Consider the following 23,341-nt stretch of genomic DNA (forward strand, 5'->3'; position numbering starts at 1 on the left):
ACACAATGATCAGTAGTAATTAATACTAGACTAAATGAACCAGTCAGGCCCCCAATGACTCTCGTTTTGTATGTGGTGAAAGAGGCCCCGCCACAATTCCATTTGGTAATCCAAACCCGATATTTTATAAGTCTCCATGCATGTGTATAGATAGGTACATCATCTTCCATATAGACAAAGTATATTTGTCATATGAGAAATGTGCGGTCAACTTTGTCCGTTCATTTTTCCTAGACAGATATGGTTTAATTGAACATACCTTTATCAACATCCTATTTTCCTAATCTAATGATATAGAAATATTATGTATAGAACTACAAAATGAACGGATCATATTATTAAATAATTAAATAAAATTACAGTGAGTCCTTTTAATACAAGAATTGTAGTGGATCCTATTGTGTTTCAAATGAAGAGTTATCGAATGATTTCGAGATCCTTCATGATCACATCGTCATCGTGGTGGTCCTGGTGGACCAAAATATTAGTGCTCGGTACCTATCAATTTACATAGCTTTTTTGGCTCCTTGTCCTTAATGTCAATGTACACGAGATTGGTCACGTGACTCATGTGTACCTATTTTGTCTCTTTTTTTTTTTGAACAGCTTGAGGAGCTACTCCCATCTTCCTCTTCTTCTTCTTCTTCTCTCTTTTTTAATTTATCGTGGACTTTTGGAGCTATCTAACCCACACCTTTTAACTTTAAAGCATAGGGTGTTTTTGGGTTTTGCCCTCAGAAGTTCGGGCTTGACCCGTTCTTGGTTGGATTCCCTTCCTTTCCCCACTCGATGTACCTTTTGTTTAGTTTCAAATGAATTTTATTGTCCATCAAAAAAAAAAAAAACTTTAAAGCATAAGGTGACTGGTTTAATTAAAAGTAAACGAACAATTATTCAATGCTCTTGGATTAAGGTCATGTAGCACTCCAAGTATGTCATGACAATAAATACGTCGAGACTTATAATTTTGTGTTGGATGAAAGGGCATTGTTGTGCCTTCAATTCGGGCCTCGTTCCGAGCTCGAATTAATTGATATATATGAAAGTATAACACAAACTAAAGTGAAAGAGGTTGAATTTGATTATATGATAGTAGCATACAACTTCCAAAAACTTAAAATATATGGATAATTAAACATAAAAAGTAAATTAGTGAATTTTTTTGGGTAATTCAAATGCATGAGCATTGAGTCCTTAATTCATTACCAACGCCACAGAAAAGATTCTTCCCTTGAAGTACTCTAGGATGGAATTACAATTACTAGTGCAGAAGAAGCCTTTCATAAGTACAAGTTTTGCTTCCAACTCAAGAAATGCATTATACTCTTCCTCCTTCTCAAGTTTCATACTAGCATATATATATATATAATTAATCAAACTCAACCTCTTTTCACTTTAATTTGTGTTGTACCCATCACAAAATTTTCAAGGCGGAGATAGCTAGATGGGTCAATCCCTGATGAAATTTGCTCCAGGTATGCCAGCCCCTCTCTCTCTCTCTCTCTCTCTCTCTCTCTCTCTCTCTCTCTCTCTCTCTAACACATGCTGTTACTGTGAGGTCTTAATTTGGATATGCAGATTTTCATGGGCTAAGGCTCAAGTAGGAAATGACAATGGGTCGGTTTGGCCTGCGTTTTTGAAACCCCATTGAATAGAAATTAACTTGACGGGTTTCTTTTGGCCTGCGTTTTTGAAACCCCATTGAATAGAAATTAACTTGACGGGTTTCTTTTCACCTAGACGGTAGTCACGGTAACTGTATCCGACATGGATACTTTCAGCTTAATTTTTCTATGTACAAATAGTTTCTCTCATCTACCCCAATAGAAATGTACTAGTTTTTAAAATGTCCCTCAAAAATCAAACCGAACAGTGCCTGAATTAATTAATTGAATCCACTGGTTAGTGATTTACGATTATTTGTCAAAAACAGGGTTTGAGTGATTGTTACTTGTGGTTTTTTTTTAAATTTTATACGAAGTTAAATTTTTGCAATCATTTTACAACCACAAACGCGAAGCCCGTGGCCATAAGAGTGCATTTGTTTGTGCAAAGTGTTACCGGTTTTAGAATTTTCCATCACAACCGCTCCCCCCAAATGTGACTCTCTTCGTGATATATACTTTGTCATTTTGTATGCAGGAAGTGAGGAAAATAAGGCCAAGGAAATCGGTCCTATAATAGAAAGCTGCTATGATACTTACTTCTCCGGTAAAGATAAGATTCAGGGCTCAGCCGATTTCTTCCAGGCAGTGTGCGAGACGATCGGGTACACTGTTTTCCTAACAGGAGCACAATTTCGTTCACCCTCACTTTATTCACCCTTGGCTAGAGTATTCCAAATTTGAGTCGTCCCACTTCGATAGACACAATTGATCTGTCCAGATTCATTCGATAGACACAATTGATCTGTCCAGATTCATTCGTTAAGAGACCATGCAAAAAATTTAGATAAGTCTGACACGGTTAGTGGTTGATCTAAAAGCTTATTTTTCTTGCTTCAAAATTTTCTTGACTAAAGAATCGGATTTTTAGACTAAGGCACTTGTATCCGATTGGCCTGAAATTCTCTATAGCCTCAGAACAAATGAAATTGGACAACATGAAGAGTTTCGATTATAAAAGTGAGATAGGGAATGAGCGTTGCGAGGGTGAAAAAACTTGCACTCGACGAATAGGATACTTTTGGTATCTCCGCAATTTACTCATGTTAAACATTAACAGCCCGTTTACTTTTGGAGATTCAGTGAGAAATTTTAAGAAACGGAGGAAAATGGAAACTCATCACTTGCTTGGGTTATGAGAAATAATTTAACATTACTATCACAAATCCATTTTTCACATAAAGTGGAGATATTTGCTGAGAAACGATAGTGATTTCTATTTTCCTCAGTTAATTATTCAATAGTCCGAGAGTACCGTCACGTAATATTCCGAACTACTTTATAACCACATGTTCATGTAAGGCCTACCAAATGCGATAATTTAATTCATATGATCTGTTGGCTTTAATTCATATGATCTGTTGGCCTTTGTTCATTGACAGAGAGATAAACAAGAAGCTCGGCAGCACGCAGTTCCGGGTGCCGAAGTCAGAAACACTTAGACAGGTGTACCAAGTAAGTATTTACCCTCTTGCGCCTGTAGCTTAGAGTTCGTTTGCTAGCCGGACTAGTTTTTGAGATTAATCAAGAGGATCCTCTCTAGCCATTGAAAATGACTTGGCCCTTTTGTGGGCCTTCCGCTCAATTCAACTATCAGAATCGTTCTTTTTCTAGAGCTCGGCGAGAATATCAACCATTTCATTCAGATTTCGATCAATAGAAATTCGGTAAACACGTTGTTTTCCACACTCTAAATGTATTCCTGCAATTTCCAGAAGCACCACCAAGGCAAAGGGAAAACCCTAACAAAGGAAGAGTTCCAGAAGATCCTTCAAGATGTGGTAATGGAGACAGGAGTTTCTGGCATTGGAGCCAAGGACTTAATCCTCTACATCTTTGGGGTTCCTGTGACTGCTCTGTTCATCAAGCAGAGGATCATCCCCGGAGCACTCCCTAATGAGATTTTCATCCCTGTTATCACTTCTGCCACCGTTTTTGTTCTTGCCAAGCTTAACAAGATATGAAAAACACAAGAGTGTATATGTATAATGTATGCATGTGCATGAAGTTGAAATATGTCCTTCAAGTTTCACTTTATTAATAGAGAAGAACTTATTCACGGAGCTCCGTGAATAAGTTTTTACGGAGGTGAGTCGTGCCCGTTCGTTTTGGGTTTTGGACGGTCCATGAATAAGTCAATCTCTTATTAATATCGCTACCCTCCTCTTTGAAAATGTATTGTTTTAATTTGATGTTGTTGGATGATCTTAAATCATGTCAATTCCACATGCCATATCAATTTGCCTATAACATTGATGCGCCTAAAGGTTTTGTTTTCTTGAGGGGACTAGACCAAGCAGGTCGGCCATTGGAGTTTAGCTCGGGCCTCATTTTGATGATCTGAACAACTTGTTATATAGATGTCAGAAAAAATCAAGTTCATCGAATCTCAACAAGTACTTGGTTGAATTACATTTATTTTTGAAACATATGTGATTCAATGAGATGACTACAAATGAATTTATCATTTTTTTTGTCCCCACAATTGTTATATTGCAATAAAGTCGTCTTAATTTTTAATTTTTTGCAATGTAACATGATCAAAACCCCAATAGTTACTTATGAATGGGAAGGAAAAATAACCCTGCCAAAAAAAAAAAAAAAAAATATATATATATATATATATATATATAGTATATATATATATATATATAGTCCCCTTCTCTTAGGACCACTTTATTTTAATAAAATAAGGACCTCCCTTTCCCGATCAAATTTTGATGATCCGAGCCGCTCAATGTATTCAGAACGTGATTTTAAGGGTACCCGCGAGAAATCAGCAAAAAAAAACCGGGAAGGGCTTCATCCGAGCAGTTTTTGATATGTTTTTATCAAACGGTTCAAATAAAAACTGCTCAAATCAAGCCCTTTCCGGTCATTTTTTTTTCCGATTTCTCGCTAGTACCCTTAAAATCATGTTCTGAACAAATTGAGCGGCTCGGATCATCAAAATTCAATCGGAAAATGGGAGAAATGGGGAGGTCCTTATTTTAACTAAAATAAGGACCTCCTTATTTGAAAATAACTGATATATATATATATATATATATATATATATATATATATATATATATATATATATATATTAACCCCAATTGTGCTTGTTCCTGAAATAAACCATCTTTTTTCTTGGGATTAGAGCATAATAGAATGGTGTGCTTAAAGCAATCATATCTATAATGACTTATTGACAGATCAATAAAACCATTGTATCAAATCATCGACGTAGAACCATTTTATCATGGGCTGCATTGGATTGTGGAGACCAGGGTTCCAAATAAAGGCCATTTTGTATCGGGATTTCGAACATTCGTTGCCGTTATTTACTTATGTGTTGACCGATATGCATCGATGTAGTCCATTATTATATGATACATGACCGTACCACCAATAACATCACGTTTCCTGGTACCACGACTTAAAACCCTGGTAGAGAAAACAAAATCCATTACCCCAGCCCTCTTGTAAGGGACCTCTAGCTGTAAATAGCAATTCTGAAATCACCTTAATATTTGCCATCCCTCCAAATGTGAGTCTTGAGAGGTATTAGCGGTTGTAAGGAGATCCTAAAGCCACAAGGAGAGCGAAGATAGTGACAAAGAATGGTTCTTTGACCAACATTTACCTGAAATCTTCATGGTTGTGATGTACCAAAAGATTCATTACCTGTAAATATATTTCAGAGAAAATTTTAGGATGCTGATTTTGGAAAAGTGGAGCGCCTGCGTACAAAATTAGAGCGCGAAAATCAATTTCCATAATTTTATGACAGCCTAATGTTTGTAGCCAGAGTTGGCCGATGTGTAGGTATGTATGACATGTCCGAAATTCTGTTATGTATATGCTTATACGATACTCAAAGACCTTTATTTGAAACCTTGTATGTATAATAAATAGCCCATTTGAAGTCCCTTACGGTCACTTTTGACCATTCCCGTAGCAACAGATGTCCCCATTTTCACCTTATTTGTAGGGCTTTTTGTGCACTTCATGTCACACCACCAAAACACAACTGAAATGTACCCAAAAAAACCAAAATTATGGACCAAAAATTGTCAAAGACAGATGTTTGTTCCGTTTGGTTGCAATTACGAGAGAGAGAGAGAGAGAGAGAGTCATGTTTCAATCTTTGGATTTTGTTACATTGTACAGCCATGTTGTTTTATTACACCATTTTTCCATATTGGCAGATCTCTAAAAAAACTTCTTGTTTACTATCATTTGAAAAAAGAAATAGTTGAAACCATCATGCATTTCCGAACAATCTGAAATAGAGAGATTGTCGAATTTCAGAAAACAGAATTGCGGTATCATGAAGGCATGGGAGGCTACGGTTCGCAAGACGCAGGCTGCAGCAAAGAAGCGAGCCCACAGCCTTTTCGGGACAACATACGTTGCACATGCAGAGGATGACGATGATGACAAAGACGATGAAAGCCATGATCGCGGACAGGGAAAAGGACCGGGCGAAATTTACATTGCGGACAGAGTCCTAGCCAATGGGGATTACTATACAGGCCATTGGTCCGATAATTTCCCCCACGGGCTAGGAAAATACTTGTGGACCGACGGGTGCATGTACATAGGAGAGTGGTACGGTGGCAAGACAATGGGCAAAGGAAGGTTCAGTTGGCCTTCTGGGGCCACATACGAAGGCGAATTCAAAAGCGGTTACATGGACGGAAAAGGCACGTACACGGGACCCAATGGCGAGACGTACAAGGGGCTTTGGGTCATGAATTTGAAACACGGGCACGGGATCAAGACCTATGCGAACGGTGATTGTTACGACGGCGAATGGTGTCGCGGGTTACAAGAAGGCCATGGTAAGTACCAATGGAGTAATGGGAATCATTATGTGGGGGAATGGAAGAATGGAAGTATTTGTGGCAAAGGCACATTTATTTGGAGTAATGGGAATAGGTTTGATGGGTATTGGGAAGATGGGTTACCCAAAGGAAATGGAACATTTAGGTGGGAAAATGGGAGTACCTATGTGGGGAATTGGAGTAGAGATCCAAATGAACAAAATGGGACTTATTTTCCAATGGGATCCTCCACTCCAGAGGAAAATCTTGATTGGGACCCTCAGGATGTGTTCAATGTGGATTTGGGTGATTGTAAAGTTTGTCCGAACGAGAAGGTTCCGATCATGCCGTCGCAAAAGAAGCTCGCGGTGTGGAGGTCAACGAAGGCGGCGGATTCCAATGTTAGGCCAAGGAGAATGTCAGTCGATGGGAGACTGGATGCAGGGGAGGATAAGGAATTCAACCGGATGCGAATGTTGGAGGGTGGTGTTGGGGCTTCGTCGACTTGGGATTGTTTTGATAGGAATTTGACGGTGGGGAGAGAGATGGAAAATGGCTTAGCCGGGGTGCAACTCGAAGATGCGTGTAAGAGAGGGAGTGCGATTAGGATACCAAATGTGGTGAAGAGACAAGGTGTGACAATCTCTAAAGGACATAAGAACTATGAGCTAATGCTCAATTTGCAGCTGGGAATCAGGTATGTATGATGTGATAAACATCATAATGACTTAATAAAATTGGTTAGCAAATGTTGGGTATTTGTAGATTGTTGTAGTTTCTTACGTAGGTTTTGAGCAAGGTTTTAAATAGCGGCAGCTATGTAGCACATATCGTTTTTGTTCCCTTAGATATACCGGTCATAACCAAAATTCGCATCGTTTAGAAAATGGGCTGTCTAACCTCTTCAGAAGCAAATGTCAGAATGACAATGGTATTCCAACTTCATTCCTCTCAATCAAAAACACTACTTTGGGATGATTACCAATGGGAATGCAAAGTTAAATGCCAATGATGGAAATTTCATGACTTGGGTATTCTTCAAGCTTTGCATTCAACCTGGAATAGAAAACTGATACCCAACTCTTAACTAAGACTTTTGTCCACATTTTTGGCCCACCGGTGCAGACACAGATGTGTTCAGAGCCGTTTGGTGTACCTAGTGGGTGGGACGGCTTCCAGAAACCAGTGTTCGATCGAGCGTCCAAAAGTCTATGTCCAAGGCATTTTCCTTGAAACGTTTCAATTAATTTCAATTTGGTCCCTTGTGTTATATTTTGGGCAGGCATTCTGTGGGAAGACCTGGTCCAGTTGCGACATTAGACTTAAAGGCTTCAGCTTTTGATCCAAAGGAAAAAGTCTGGACAAAATTTCCTGCGGAGGGATCCAAATACACTCCCCCACACCAGTCCTGCGAATTCCGGTGGAAGGATTATTGCCCCTTAGTTTTCAGGTGAGGGCTTACTTTATCACCCATGTTCAATCATTTTATTGTGCATTTAACACCTTTAGATTTGCATGGCATTAATCATGGGCACAGAAGTTCTAAGTGTTTGTGGTATCGACCCAGCGATTTTCGTCTCTGTTCCCCTGCCTTCTATAGCAATGCACTTACAGCAAGACGATAGAGTAGAAATCTCGAAAATCTACGATTCTTAATGAGATAAAATCATGCGTATGAGAATGCATTCGTTGAGAGAATTGAATTTTAGGTAAGAACTTACCCTCATCTATGTCCCCTTGCATAAAAAAGTGGAATAGGCTATGGTGGAGAGATTTTAGAGATGCATTTAAAACCATCGATCGATATGGTGCCCATGTGTATAGTTGTCCGTACTAATGAATTTGGCACGATAATGATGTTGCGCAAGCTGGTCAGAATACGTGATTATTGAAAAGAGATATCAAAACAATGTCTGGCCTTGTTTGTGTATGTGGGGAATCTTCTTTCGCATGCGTCGTATTTAGGAGTGCTTGTACTGATTTCGCATTCATGATATGAATTCAGGACTTTGAGGAAGTTGTTCAATGTAGATGCAGCAGACTACATGATATCGATTTGCGGGGACGACGCGCTTCGAGAGCTCTCCTCTCCCGGTAAAAGTGGAAGCTTCTTCTACTTGACCGACGACGATCGTTACATGATCAAGACCATGAAGAAAGCAGAAGTCAAAGTGAGATACCTTCTCGCCTTCTAATTCCTTCCCCATGGATACGTTATGGCTTGTTGGATCAATTGCTTTCGGCTTTCGTCTTTTTAATTTTAGCCTGTCCATGAGGCCGGATATCAAGTTATCAAAAAGAAATATCTCATTCTAATTTTCTAGTCGTGATCATGATTATTTAGGTGCTCCTGAGGATGCTTTCGGCCTATTATAATCACGTCCGCGCCTTCGAGAACACACTTGTTACCAAATTCTATGGCTTGCATTGTGTGAAGTTGAATGGTCCTGCCCAGAAGAAGGTATTTATGCCTCCACAAAATTATGTATGTCTTTTATTATTTCATGCTATATCAGTATCAAGTAAGGGGTTGGTCGAACGAGAGCATACAGCGGGATTACTCTCCGGAGCTCCGTACTCCCTTGCGGCCACAAGAGATTATGCCATCGTTAACTTCAAAATCTCCAAAATTAATCGAGTCGCGTATAAGCTGAACCGTCCTAGGCACTCAGCTCCCATTTGATTTTTACCCAAAACAAAGAAATACATCCAAGACGCATCTCGGTAGAGTGTGCGTCCTATTCCAAATAAAACATTCCAAGCAAAACCATTGTGCCAACAGAAAAGATAGAGGATATATGAAAGAAATGTTGCGGAAATAAGGATCAAACCAAAAACACACAAAGAAACACACACACCCAATTGAACACAGAGACAACGGATTTACGTGGTTCGGCAAATCGCCTACTCCACGGACAACTGATTTGTATTTGGAGGATTTACAAACTCTCACCCAATCCCAGTGTACACCCACCCAAACTCACAAACTCTCAGATCTCTGTGTTACTTTACAATAGCAAACTACTAGGGTATATATAGGGAGGAGTAAAACCATGTTCACAGCCACGCCAGAGAAGAAAATTCCCATTGAGACTTTTAATGCAGCTTTATCCCAAAGCTTCCTTTTGTCAAACATAGCTGCTGGAGGGGATGAAAATTCCCATTGAGACTTTTAATGCAGCTTTATCCCAAAGCTTCCTTTTGTCAAACATAGCTGCTGGAGGGGATTTTGAGCCAATCCTCTGAAGATCTTCTTTGACCAAAATCCTCCCTCTTGTGGAAAACGTGAGAAAACTCCAATCTTCAACAATCTCCACCTTGGCGAGAAATCACAAGAAAAACATGAAATCGTCCATGAAATAACACTGGACGGTCTAGATTCACTTTCATGTTTTTATCAGGCCTCTTGTTCCAAATACAACATTCCTGTCACATTCTCCATGACAAAACCATAATCCTATGGGCACTAACCAAGGGTCCACGTGCACCGATAGTAGTGCACAGATCGGAGCACGGGATCCACGTTTGGATTTCTCACAAATGATCTGAGCCGTTCATTTAGTACCTATAGTTGGGTCGACAACAAAAATCAAATTTTTTTTTTTTGCTAATGAAGAGTGGTCCCTGGGCCAGCTTGCACGCACCATAGGACTAATCTCTCTAGCCCCCCACAAGCCCCTGCTAACCCAAAGGGTTTTTACGCATGGGGTGGCCCCAAGGGCTTTTCGTAGTGCATGAGTCGAACCTGGGACATCAGGGTGGTAAGCCCCTCCGTCCTGGCCGATCAACCAATTGCACTACCCCTTGAACCGATAACAAAAATCTTGTAGGGCATTGTTTTCATTTTTTTGGTTTTCATGTGGTGGTTAATGGGATTGATGATTTTTATTTTTTTCCAGGTGCGGTTCATAATAATGGGGAATCTGTTCTGTTCTGAATACACAATTCACAGAAAATACGACTTGAAAGGGTCTTCGCTTGGCCGCATAACAGACAAGCCAGAGGCAGAAATCGATGCCACCACCATTCTTAAAGACCTTGATCTCAACTTCTTATTCCGTTTGCAGAGGACCTGGTTTCAAGAATTCCGAAGGTAAACTCAAATTTGGCCTAATTGCGCGGGAAAGTCTGCGTGCGTAGATTTATATGCACAGACTCGTTCACATCTGTGTCCAGAATCGCCCATACATGATGATCCCTTGATATTTTGTTCAGTCATGTATGTCAGATAGCTATGCGAATCAGTGCACACATAAGTCTTTACACGAAGCATTGCATGGGGCGTTTTTGCTAACTAAAAAGTTATAGGATGCTGCTTGTAAAGATAAGTCAAAACAAGGCTAACCATGACTATGCCCCACTTGTTCGTTTTTAGCCTTGTTCGTCTGAATCACTAGTTTTAACCATGACTATGCTAGTGCACAAATATAACTTAAGGGATTGGCGTGACAGTCAAGGGCTTGACACTTGGGAGATCATTTCTTTTTAAGATTTCAAGTTCAAAACCTCCTAAGTGCTATCAATTCCATTGTCACCAATCTAGAATTAGTTGAGGTGCCCGGACATCTGATTTATTAGAAACAATGGATTGCATCTAACATTACACTCTTGGATTTGCTTTTTCCTATTTAATTTCGACCAAATAGGCAAGCAAAATTGAACGTTGGTGTATTCTTTTTTTACAGGCAACTAGATAGAGATAGTGAGTTTCTAGAACAGGAAAGAATAATGGACTACAGCCTTCTGGTTGGACTTCACTTCAGAGACTCAACAAATTCCGGCAATCTTATTCTTTCCGGTGATCCGACACCTAGTACTGGTAAAACACAATACTAAACACAACCTTAGGTTGGTCATTTATAAATTAATCGACGAGAAGGGAGTTTAATGTGTACCCTTTTTTCCATGTAGATGATGATGCAGAGACAGAACCGTCAGCTCCCCGTCTTTCAAGAGCAGCTGTGGATCAGCTTCTCTCAGATCCAGAAGGGTAAGTTTTTTCCTCTGAAGTGTTGCTTTCATTCAAGTCTTATGACTCTAAATTTTGAAAAATAAAAACATCGCAAAAGGGACGCGTTCTCATTATATTTCTTTCCGGTAATCCATTCTGAATTAAAATTGAAAGATAAAAAGCAAGTACAGTAATCCACTATTTTGGCGTTTCCACTTGCGATTTGAAGCTCTCCAATTGCGTGTGAACTGCTAAGCCCTTGATAAGTTGTTGGATTGCTTAACTTTCTGCCAACTCTGGCAAGGTGTTTAGCACTGGCCTTCTTTCTTTCTTTCCTTTTCTTTTTTTTTCGGTTTGGTCAGTCGAAGGACTTCATAGTGTATCGTTAAGCTCATCGATTATGCTAAAATGATAGCTGTTACAATATTCTGGTATGGTGAACTACTAGAGATGCTTGAATACTGAGGTGAATTTTGGAAGTTGAAAGAGAAATCAGTAGTTGTGCTATTCAAGCTAGCTGACAGTTAACTTGAAACCAACTGACGTGTCAAGAACTAAATTGACGAATATTGACAGTATTGTAGTTGGCCAATCGCACCTAGCATTCGGGATGGGATACGTATCGTTTTTGTAAGGACACGATTGTATCCCGTATCGTAGGTTTTTGACAACTATGATCAAAATCAATAACACTGTACCTTGAAATATGCACAAACTTTTTTTTGTGTGTGTGTGGATTGATGAGTAAATTGCAGGTGGGCTAGCATAAGGCTAGGAATAAACATGCCAGCAAGAGTAGAAAGAACAGAGAGAAAGCTCGATTGTGAGTTTCAGGTGGTGGGAGAGCCAACTGGGGAATACTATGATGTGGTGATGTTCTTTGGAATCATAGACATTTTACAAGACTATGACATTACAAAGAAGCTTGAGCATGCCTACAAGTCCATCCAGTACGATCCCACCTCAATCTCAGCCGTCGATCCTAAACAGTACTCGAGGCGTTTCCGCGACTTCATTCTCAAAGTTTTCGAGGAAGACGCCTGAACAAGGATCACCCACCTGCTACTAACCCATTTTCTGAAAGACGAAATGCTGTTCTTTTACAATTCATGTACGGATAACTTATCTGAATGATGCGACAGTGACATTTGTACAATCATAAGTCACTCAAATCGGCCTTTTAGTTTTAAATAACAAAGACTCGAATCCACCTCACGATTCTGTAGAATTCTTTGTTTGTATATCGACTATTCTGTTAATGACATACGGATAGGACTTTTTGTACAGAATCGTGAAAATGCCGCCTCCACACCGGTTACACTCTGATCTCATTTCTCAATCCATGCTGTAGATTCATAGGTAAGATAATTGGGAAAGGTTACAGCAAAAGGTGTAAAAAAATTTCCAACACAACCATTTTATCATGAATTCTTTTGATCTAATCTCAGGACATAAAATTTTGGGATGATTTTGCAGATAAAATTCTCTCCGATGACATCGATGTTGGCCTTTTTTTGGCTTAATAAGCCATTTGGATTATGTTTGGTTTTATTCAAACTTTTTCCGCATTTGTTGTGGATTATTGGTTCTTCTAACGAAGTTCCCTATGTTTACAGATCGAAAACTATGTAGTTTATACTAGTAAAACAAAAATACACGGTCCATACGCTTGTAAAAGAATAATGAAAGAAGACACGAAGGACCAAAATCAACATAGACCAAAAAAAAAAGCCGAAGAAAAAGCTGGTGTTAATCATATGCCCATCATCTGTAAGTGTCGCCATCGCCTTCACTATTCAGGACTATTCCTGAAGGATGAGTGGCCAGTGGCCACCAGTCGCCATATCCATGTCGTGGTCAATCCAAAAAATGTCGGGAAGATGAAAAATCTTACCTCACTCTAGGAGGGAGAAAAAATGTCTACCCCAATCCAGAACAATTTGGAGAGAGAGAGAGAGAGAGAGCCTAAAGGAGACGAATGCTTCTGCACCATCTCCCTATCGATTATCGTTTCCAGATTGTGGCACGGTTTTAGCATATATATTTTTCAAGAAAACAAAAATATAGTTTAGAAGCTTTTCTTATCTTTTTCCCAATCTGCATTTGTGATGAGTGTAATCCATAAAAGCAACCTTTGAATTTTGGATTTATCAAGGGAAAAGGGAAAAAAAAAAAGAAGAAGAGGAAAACAAATACAGTAATAAAATCAGATCCATATTTTATGACACCACCCAGTAAAGTACAACTACATAATTTAGTTTCTGTTACTTAATTCTCTTTTTCTTTTCTTTTTTTTCCTTTAGCAAATCCAAACAAAGGGCAAGGAAAAAAAAAAAAGAATAATTCAAGTTAAAATACTCCACAACTTGAAATATTAGACAACATATCCGAATCGTGAAACACAAGGCTGCAAGCAGCCAAGCATTATTAGACACACAGAAAGCAAAATGCGTCTGCAACCACATGCTTGTTTTCTAAATCATCACAATCCAAAACAAGATCACCAGACTCTTCCCATAGCTAATTTGAGGTAAACTACACTATCTGAACAACCGGGCAACTCGACAGAAACTGCAAAGATTTCTACTTCAAGCGCTCACTGGCCAGAAAATAGTGACATCGTCCATGGCATCACAAACCTATTTATTATGTCCCCATCTAGCAGATACCTTTTACCAGTCAAACTATTGATAGCTAGTAGAACTTCAGTAGTCTTCATACTTCAATCCGTCCAATTTCAAATACCACCATTAGACATCTTGATTCGTGTTATAGACGTCCCAACCATCCAACCAGACAAGAATCGTACCCTCATCAATCCGCATTTTCCAATCCCTACTGATTTCATTATCTCCACCCATGCGGTCTAGGAAGCTCAGCACAAGCTGCGTAAATAAGAAAGGAAAACAATGCCAATAAGTCAAACATGGAAAACGAAGAATTGTACAAGCAAGAGAGCATTTATAGACTATAGTGCAAGTGAAAACACCAGAACAAGATTCAAAAAGAAAACTCAAGATAATAATCCCCAACTAACCAGGCAAGCACACAGGACAGAAATATGTATATAATTCTGATTTATGTTCAGTTGCTATTCGTATGATATCATAAATAGAAACAACCAAAAAGCAAATATTATTCATTTGTGTTTCTCACCTTTTACTTTTGTTAGGTGAATTATCGTTATGTTGTAATTTTTACCGCATATTATGTTATGATTCCTGAGGCCTCGAAATAAGATCGTAGTATTACAAAATGACCGCCGTTGTGTCCACACATGCATGTCCTAGATGTGTCCCCGGTGTATCCCCAGCTTTGAATAAGTAAAATTAACTTGTGTGTTCCATATGTGTCTCCACAAGTACCCAGCGCGTCTGCGTCCACGAAGCATCCAACAAGCCTCTTAGACGTGTTGGTGATTGGTTACAGTTTTCAGATAAGCATTTTTTAAAACTTACTGTGTAAGACTTCTTTTTTGGGAAAAGAATCACTTTGAGAAAGCATTAAAAGATCTTTTAACAAAAAATACATGCGATAAGATACTAGATATGACTATTTGTATTTTCAAAATAATTTTTCCAAAAGTATTCTGCAAAACAGATTCTGAAAGCTGCAACCTGCGAGACAGGCTCTGGATTTGGTTAAAAAAATTCTTCCAGCAGGGCCAATGCCCATAAAACAACCTCGAATTTCAAGTGCAACATAATTACATAAATAACAAGGTTCAAGCTTGAGTTAGGAATTTGGCAGACCATTCTGCAGTTTCGGTCACCACAGAAGTGGAAGGACTGAGAAAAGAAAAGAACCAAAGATGCCTACAGTCAACCGCAATATTATGAGACTTGTCCTGGTAATTATTTTACCTGGGAAATAGTTGAACGTTGAGCATAAATGATAAAGCTAACAAGAACTGACTATTGTTAGCAATGTTATTAGGTTATTTACAGGTCCTTCGGCTGAGAAATGATAACAACTGGAGAGAAAAGAGAATCCTATCCAAATACTAAGATGAGAAATACAGGTTCTCTCACCCCAAAATGGTGAGGTTCGTTGAGAAAATCCAATCCTTTCTTTTTCACCCTTTCTCACCATCCAAACTGCTAGTGTGTGTGTGTGTGTGTGTGTGTGTGTGGGTGAGAGAGAGAGAGAGAGAGAGAGAGAGAGAGAGAGAGAGAGAGAGAGAGACCTGTTCATTAGCAGGTGCCTGCAAAACTCTTCTCCAACAGAAACTAACATTGGCACACTGCAAAGGTGAACGAACTGGCAGCACCAGGTCACTGGACATCCAGCAAGTAAATTGCACGCAACCTGAATGGCAAAGAAATAATCATTGCTGGATTTGGAGGAAATACTGATGTTGTATTTGGATCAAGGATTGGGGTAAAGAAAAGAAACGGAAAAGTTCAAGCATCTAACAACTCACGAATGTAAGTTTCTAAAACTTTTCCATCTCCTTCCCCTTTCCCATAAGCAAATCCTTGATTAAAATACAGCCTCAGGAACAAATCCAGTGCTTTGACAAGAATCACTCTATAAACCACTTCAGCTCACCAGCAAAAACCTTGTTTACAGTCATAAAAGAGCATGAAAAGGTTCGTCTTACCATCCGTCCATACTCATCTCACTCAAAGAAACCATCTTCCAAAAAAGTCTGTCCTTGATACTGCTCTGGCAGGGCGAAAAATGACTGCTGATTTCCTTTCTGAAGCTGCTGCTGCTGCTTTTGATGTAGACTGAGACTTTCCAAAAACTGATAATCATTCCAGCCTTTCTGTTTTTCTGCCTGGACTTCAAATGATGGCATTTGTTTTCCAGGAAATGGAAAGCTTACCATCCCCAAAGAGCTATTTTTTTTGTTTAGATCGGCCATCCCCAAAGAGCTATTGATCTGAGTTACAGGCTGGTGGTATCCATTTCCCGCTGACTGATTTATGAAATCATTATTGATCCCGATGCCTTGGTTTGTTGATGATGTAAACTGATATCCATCTAGCCACCTATAGTCATCCATTGGTGCATTTTCGTTCTTTGATGTTACACCAGACAAGGAGAACTCATCCACAAGTTTGGTTGGGATGGAGTTGAATCCAGGTGGGGGACCTGCATGCCTAACAGGTCTGCTCACTGGATTCTTTCTCATTACTGCAGGCATCATTGGCGAAGGCTTCGTTGACAAGCTATCCACAACTTGTCCTAATGTCATAATAGAATCAAATTTACTAGGCAGTACAGTATCCGGATAGGTATTTGTGTCATTGAGATTGAAAGACTGCTGAGGAATCAAATGATGTTGCAATCCAAGTTTCATAGGAAACCCATTTTCCGATAAGCTCAATTTGGTGAGTTGTTCATTTGCAGAAACCTGTTCTCCAAGCCAAGTTGAAGCACTGGGCTGAAAATACGGGGGAGTAATGTTAGCAAGAGGTGTAGGTTGCCTTGAACATGTACTGTAAGTATCCTTCAAAAGAAAACCATCAATTGGGACTGAAACAACACCGCCAATGTGACTCTCCAAATCAACCACCCTGGAGCTATTAACACTAGATCCAAAAACCTGAGAAGAGGTAAATTTTGAAGCAACTCCATCGGGATTCTTCTCAGACAAAACCGGTTTGAAAACAATCTCCTCGTCATCCTCTTCCCTTTCAATGCATAACCTTGGTCCAAGATTTAGTTGACTCTCTGCTTGAATTTCTTGCCCTATACCATTTTCTCTGGGAATTTCCCAAGAACCAAAAAGTGAACAATCATCCGACATTTGTGGCTCAATACCTAAAGCAAATCTCTTCGACTTGGAATCATAATAAAGTGTCTGTTGCCCAACACGAATCACATTAGCAAGAGCCTTTCCAGCCGCTATGATCCTCTGAACACGTGCGCTCTTCTCCTTATTACCTCCGTCGCTTCCAAATGGATATTTCATCGAAAAATCAAGGATTAGTTGGGCAGGAAGAAGAGGGAGGAATCCTCTCATTTCAACGTCTTCAAACAATGCTAGCCGGTTGGCAGTTTCACCTTCATCATATCTACGCATATCGGAAAAGCATGTTTCATCTCCATCCTCATTAATAGCGGGCAATCCACTTGACAAGAGCTTGTTTAAAAACGAAACAAAGTGATTCCAAAACAATGACCTAGCACTAGCTTGTTTCTCATCCACTTCAGAGCCACCTGCAATATCTTGCCGACAAGCTAACCATTCCACAAAAACCATGATGCCAGGCAACAAATAGCTCGTTGAAGGATCATTCAACTGAACACATCTCTCGAGGATGAGGCCCATGAACTCAAAAATAGCAGTAAATACATTCTGAAGCACTAGCGAACGTTGCAAAATTTCAGCATAGGACTGATTCTCTGTTTCCCTATTCACATTGTGAACACTGAAAATGAGAATTGCTATCAGTCTAACGATCACTAGCCTACACTCAGCAGCATCTGAACCAAAAGTGTACTCCTCATTTGCACCAGAACCAAGAAGATCCAGCAAATCACCTCTTACAAAAGAGTAAACCTCCTCAAATGTCTCCAAGCTGGTTACAGTTGACAGAAAAGCAATATCAACCATTTGAGTCAACTTCTAGACAACCTAATACAATATACATTGTTTAGAAGACGTACCTTGTCCTTGAGAAAAGAATGCCATTTAGACGGACAAAACGAATGCTGAAAGCTTTAAAAGTCACTGGTACACTTGATGCTCTTTCCTTGACAAGATTAGCCTCTGCTCTACTATCTTTCTGAACACTGGTGTCACCTTTTCCTCTCCTTTTTGCAGTCATCCGCGTAGGGACTATCTTAACAGATGCTTTGGCATTTCCAGGGAGCTGGGAATAACTCTGACGGTTCTGCAAAAGAAAAATATAACTAAAACCGTAACTGACATTGAACATTTTACGCATACAGATTGTCAAACTAAAAAGTCCTATTGAGTGACATGAAAGACAGTTAGAGGCTTAGGAGCTTCATCAATTGCTTGCTTTTTAACTTGCTAATGCTAGACTCTCGTATCCCTATTTAGGAATTTTCTCTCTTAATCAATCTATCTTCTTATTTTGGTTGCATCATTTGGTATCAGAGCTTCTAGGCTCAAATCCCAGCCTTTTCATCTCACCAAAAACCAACCTCACTGGAAAATACCTCATTGGAGGTCCTAGAGTCACCGGGACCCTAGAATCGTTGGAAAAATGTTGCTGGATCCACCACTCATTTGCTACAGATCTATCCAACCAAAGAACCCAAACTCGGTTGCAACCCCTAAAATCCAAGTCTACAAAGCATTCTTATGCCAGATATTACTGAAAAGCATATAAAAGAAATATGACTCACCGTTATCATCATTCATCAGTATGGACCATATGGTACAAGTTATACACAGTAACCGCTTACCTTCTCAAATGCAATAATCAAATTATCCCTGGCTGTGGAAAAAGGGTAATCAACTGCTAGACTTCGAAAGTATCTGTAAATGGCCACCAATTCATCCCCCGAGTATAAAGCCAATATAGCAAGCTGAAGAATAAGCCAAAGATGAGTCGACTAACATATGTATATCACAATAAGACAAGTATATATTAGATGCAAAACACCTTCCCATATCAGGATTGAATACACTATGAAATGCAAGCAAGCATAGAAACAAGGGTTCAAAAGGAACACCTGATGATGAGGGTTACCATTTGAAGGCCAAAGTGAAGAGGCTTGCATATAGTAGCTTGACGCTGCTGCAAAATCTCGAGCCTTGGACTCTACCTCCCCATATAACCCTTTGTAACGAGCAAGATCCCCAAGATAAATCAAACAACGGTGGCAGGATATCAAGCCTCTCTTCATTTCGGTGGATATATTTCCATCTTGAGACAGAATCTGAGTTTCTTGATCATAACCAAGAGGTAGACCGCATTTAGCTCTAATTTTCAACATCATGTCATGATAATAGCCAGATGCCTGCGAAAGAAATGTCTTAAACTGGGAACGTATTTTTGTGATTCGATCAGGTCCAGTTCGTGTGGGACCTTTCCCATTCTGAGAGGGGGTTGATCCCGCTGATGCAAGAGCAGCGCTGAGGTGTCCTCGTAACTCATCAATTCTCCTGTAATGCAACTGCCACAAAGCATACTCTATTTCATGCTGTTCAGAGAAAGCATTGTCTTCAAGAACAATTGCTTCATAATTCTCTCGCATCTGTTGCCATGCATTGGGGTCTGAGGGAATTCTGGCATGTGCTGCTTTACGACGTCTATTCTCCAACTCAACATTCTAAGGTGTAGAGACAAACATCAAACAATTTGGTCAGGACAAACATAAAGTAAAACGACGATCATCAATGTTTTGAAAATAAGAACATCGCAAACGGTGCAACTTGAGTTCCTCAATGCCCAATGGGAAAATAATTTTTGGTTAAACTATTATGCAACTACAAATCAAAAACATCATGTCATGTTTTCTCAGAGATGAATAGATGCCCGCCATATTTGCAAGCACATGCACAAGCGAACAAGTGTTGAACATGAGAGTGTAAATAATTATCCAATCATTTAACTGAAGATGAAGTTCAGGGATAAGGCAAAGAAATACTTTAGCATAAAGACGTTGAACACGATCTGTTGATGAAAGATCTGAAGCTTTAGCCATTGGAGCACTCATTACCCATCAAACACGTTTGACTTAATTCAACTCCAAAAGGTGAAACATCAACAGCAACATGCAACATTTACTCTGCAGAGCAACTGCCTGCAGCATAAAAAATTCAATCAAAATATAAATATAAATATAAAAAAAAAACTAGATGAAGTCAGAGAAAAACAAGCACAAACATAAGGTTTATAAATGCCCGAACTCCAACGAACCCTTGCCCCCCAGTTGGCAACCCTTTTGATCAACATTAATCCACAATAAAGGGTCAACCACCATTGACCCATTGAAAATGCAACCCGTATCATTAATCCAACAGACAAACAGAACTGTCAATACACAAACCAAAGAAAACGAGTGCATTGAAGGATTTAGTGTTAGCCTTGTGATTCACAACACAGTGGAGGGGCACTTGAAAGATAGTATGTGAGCCCTTTTACTAGAAATCAATAGCTGAGATGAGATCCTAAACAGGTATGAAAAAAAAAAATTCAAAGCTGCACCCCATTTGCCTGGTCTAAGTAACTTGGTGCACGAGGCATGTGCCTCTAAAACCTTCAGAAGTAGATACTATTGATGTCTCTTCATATGATGTGGATGGTTTAGGTACAATGGAAACACGGATCATTTGATGAAATTGAGGGTCCTACATGTAGCCTATAAAGAATACTCATGTTAGACTACATAGTTGGGATCACAATCCCTCTTTTGTAACTTTTGTTATGAAGGACCGACAAGCCAAGAGGTCCACGTTGTTACACGGTCTTGGGTAGAACTCAATCCCAAAAGCTAGCTATTGAAGTGAGGGTGCCCTCACGATTATATACTTCATATTACTTTTGTACCCAGGCGTTGTGGGATTTCACTTCACACCCTTCCTTACGCGTAGCGTGCTCACTCGGCAGCACTTACTACGTGCAAGCCAAAGACACGCACCCTACCCATCTCTCTGGCACCTAGCTTTGATACCATGTTAGCAGTGATAATGCCATATTACACGCCTCTGTATGCCAAATACATCAAAAGCAGTTTCAAATCGCCATATCGGGAAACTTAACAGTAGCAGTGATAATGCCATATATCGGCCAGTACATAGGCAAACAACGGTGTTGAAGGTCTAACATCCCAAACACAACAGCCGATATGATACGTACCAGCCTAAAGCCTGATCAAAAGTAACCTATTCTAGAAAAGCTTTGCCCCCACCATATGAGGGAGGAGAAGATGGCAATGCAACTCCCCACCAAATCACCACGGAGTTGGATCCACGGCCCGTATGGTTATGTACCCGTAGTCCCGTACGGTTAGTGCAGAAAACTAAATTGACTAAAATTGAAGAGGAAATCCAGAAACATGAAGAAGGGAAGGAAACCAATCTGCTATTCTGCATTCGGAATGAAAACCTCATTGACCAGATTGGTTTCCTTCCCTTTTCATATTTCTGGATTTCCTCTTCAGTTTGTCATTTTAGTTTTCTACTAATGAGCATTAAACTTTTTACCTAAATGTGGAATCCTAAGTTCTTGATTACCTGAATGTGGAATCCCAAGTTCTTAACAAGAGCTTCCTTGAAGTTGCCCTGTGCTGCAATATATGAAGAAATTACAAGAGCTTCCTTGAAGTTTCCTGTGCTACAATATATAACTAGGCTAACAACCGAATATATCAAAAAGCAAGGTTTTAAATCGCGATATCGGGAAACTTGGCCATATCGGTGGTAAGGCCATATATTGGCTAGGTAAATAACAGAGGTCCAAAATCCCAATACACAACGGCTGATATGATACCCACCAGCCTAAACCATGATCAAAAGTAACCTATTCTAGAAAAGCTTTGCCCCCGCCGTACGAGGGAGGAGAAGTAGGCCCTGCAACTCCCCACCAAATCACCGTGGAGTTGGATCCACAACCCGTACGGTTATGTACAAGGTACCATCAGCACCAAACTCCTGATCAAACGGAGCTTTAATAACACAAAAAGCAACTAAAAACACAAGCGCATACACAGAGGGGTATCAAGGCAATAGAAATCAAGCACACCGGGCCAAAGAAATATTAGGTCGCACATCAACGTACTATGTGAGAATTTTCAATTTTCACGAATCATAAACGGAAAGAAAAGTAACCCAACTATATAAACCAACCAATCAATCCATACAGCTAATAACAACCAAAATTATTACAATCAGGCAATCCAGCAACAATCGGATCGGACCTAATTTATAATTTCACACCAACACGGAAAAAAAAATTCGCCGTAAAGTACACATGTAAATACGTATATCTGGGTATGTATTATGTACTACTTACCTATATTGACATCAGATCCGCAGGTAGCCCTTCAATCGGCCAAAAGAAGCAGAGGTTTAGAGAGAGAGAGAGAGAGAGAGAGAGAGAGGTCAGAATGAAGAAGAAAAACAATATAGGGTCTTCTGTTGGTTTGTCGTGTGGTATAGGCGGCCATGATTTACCAAAGACTTATAAAAAGATGTTTGAACTTCTTATGACCGTCAAAGGGAAAAAAAGAAAATAGGGTTATTTCTTTGGCACCCCTGAACTATGGGTTTGGATCACTTAAGGCCCTCAACTATATAAGCGAGAATAAACAATCCCTCAAACTATGTACTATTCACACAGTTGGGACTAAACGTTTTGGCAGTATTGTCGATTTTTATTGTTTTTCCTAAACTTTGTATTCAAAGAGTGATTTGTGGGATTTGAAATTAAAAATTGATCGAATGGGTCATGACTACTGGGATAATGCAACCTTAATTGAACAACCAATTGTGAGATATAAGGAGCTTTATAACTTCCCTTGCTAAATAGTAGTAAATAGCCCTTCTTTTTTTTTAAATACTACAAGCATGTTGTATAGATATTAATCTCATTCCAATACTCGAAAGATGGGCATTTGCTAAATTAACTCCCCATGAAGCATCCAAATTTGTTAACCGTAACCAAACACATCCTAGCTAGAGGAAAAGTGTTGGGGTTCAAACAGTCTCGTCATGTCACTGGGGTTCAAGGAGTAGCACCTAATTTACAGTAATTGGTGGTGTAATATGTACTCTTTTTTCTATTTTCTTTTTGTATTTGTTGTTCAAAATGTGTTTCGAGTCTATCCGCAGTTATATTTGAAATACTATAAGGGCATATTCGAAATCTCCGAATCGTAATTGCAAGTATTTTTTGCTTTAAAATATATGTGATACCCTTTTATGGCCAATTTCAAGAGTTTCGAGGTTTGAGAAAACAAATAGTTATTGACGCATGATTAGCAAGTAA

The 23,341-nt window shown here is 39.5% G+C and overlaps 3 protein-coding genes across 5 annotated transcripts; 2 read left to right on the plus strand and 1 right to left on the minus strand.

The window, feature by feature from the left end:
- Positions 1–1,312: 1,312 nt before the first annotated feature.
- LOC131319172 (uncharacterized) lies at positions 1,313–3,928 on the plus strand. Its single transcript, XM_058349323.1, has 4 exons — positions 1,313–1,475; positions 2,143–2,269; positions 3,047–3,119; positions 3,380–3,928. Exons 1-4 carry the CDS (start codon positions 1,445–1,447, stop codon positions 3,626–3,628), a joined length of 480 nt encoding a protein of 159 aa, XP_058205306.1. The 5' UTR covers positions 1,313–1,444; the 3' UTR covers positions 3,629–3,928.
- Positions 3,929–5,607: 1,679 nt separating this feature from the next.
- On the plus strand, positions 5,608–11,323 carry LOC131320367 (phosphatidylinositol 4-phosphate 5-kinase 4-like). The gene is made up of 6 exons (XM_058351063.1): positions 5,608–7,169; positions 7,755–7,922; positions 8,478–8,643; positions 8,817–8,933; positions 10,372–10,565; positions 11,158–11,323. Exons 1-6 carry the CDS (start codon positions 5,977–5,979, stop codon positions 11,306–11,308), a joined length of 1,989 nt encoding a protein of 662 aa, XP_058207046.1. The 5' UTR covers positions 5,608–5,976; the 3' UTR covers positions 11,309–11,323.
- Positions 11,324–13,766: 2,443 nt separating this feature from the next.
- On the minus strand, positions 13,767–22,528 carry LOC131319437 (nonsense-mediated mRNA decay factor SMG7-like). Of its 3 annotated transcripts, none has more exons than XM_058349673.1 (9): positions 22,367–22,522; positions 20,001–20,156; positions 19,083–19,682; positions 18,813–18,935; positions 18,045–18,271; positions 16,027–17,956; positions 15,847–15,900; positions 15,610–15,731; positions 13,767–14,308 (listed from the first exon to the last, which is right to left on the minus strand). In XM_058349673.1, exons 2-6 carry the CDS (start codon positions 20,067–20,069, stop codon positions 16,045–16,047), a joined length of 2,931 nt encoding a protein of 976 aa, XP_058205656.1. In that variant the 5' UTR covers positions 20,070–20,156; positions 22,367–22,522; the 3' UTR covers positions 13,767–14,308; positions 15,610–15,731; positions 15,847–15,900; positions 16,027–16,044. The 3 variants fall into 3 exon arrangements, with proteins under 3 accessions (XP_058205656.1, XP_058205655.1, XP_058205654.1); XM_058349672.1 differs by lacking the exon at positions 15,847–15,900 and adding an exon at positions 21,589–21,641 and having other exon boundaries at positions 22,367–22,468; XM_058349671.1 differs by lacking the exon at positions 15,847–15,900 and having other exon boundaries at positions 22,367–22,528.
- Between the last annotated feature and the right edge of the window lie 813 nt (positions 22,529–23,341).

Source organism: Rhododendron vialii, chromosome 3a (assembly GCF_030253575.1).
Source record: "Rhododendron vialii isolate Sample 1 chromosome 3a, ASM3025357v1".
Taxonomy (NCBI): domain Eukaryota; kingdom Viridiplantae; phylum Streptophyta; class Magnoliopsida; order Ericales; family Ericaceae; genus Rhododendron; species Rhododendron vialii.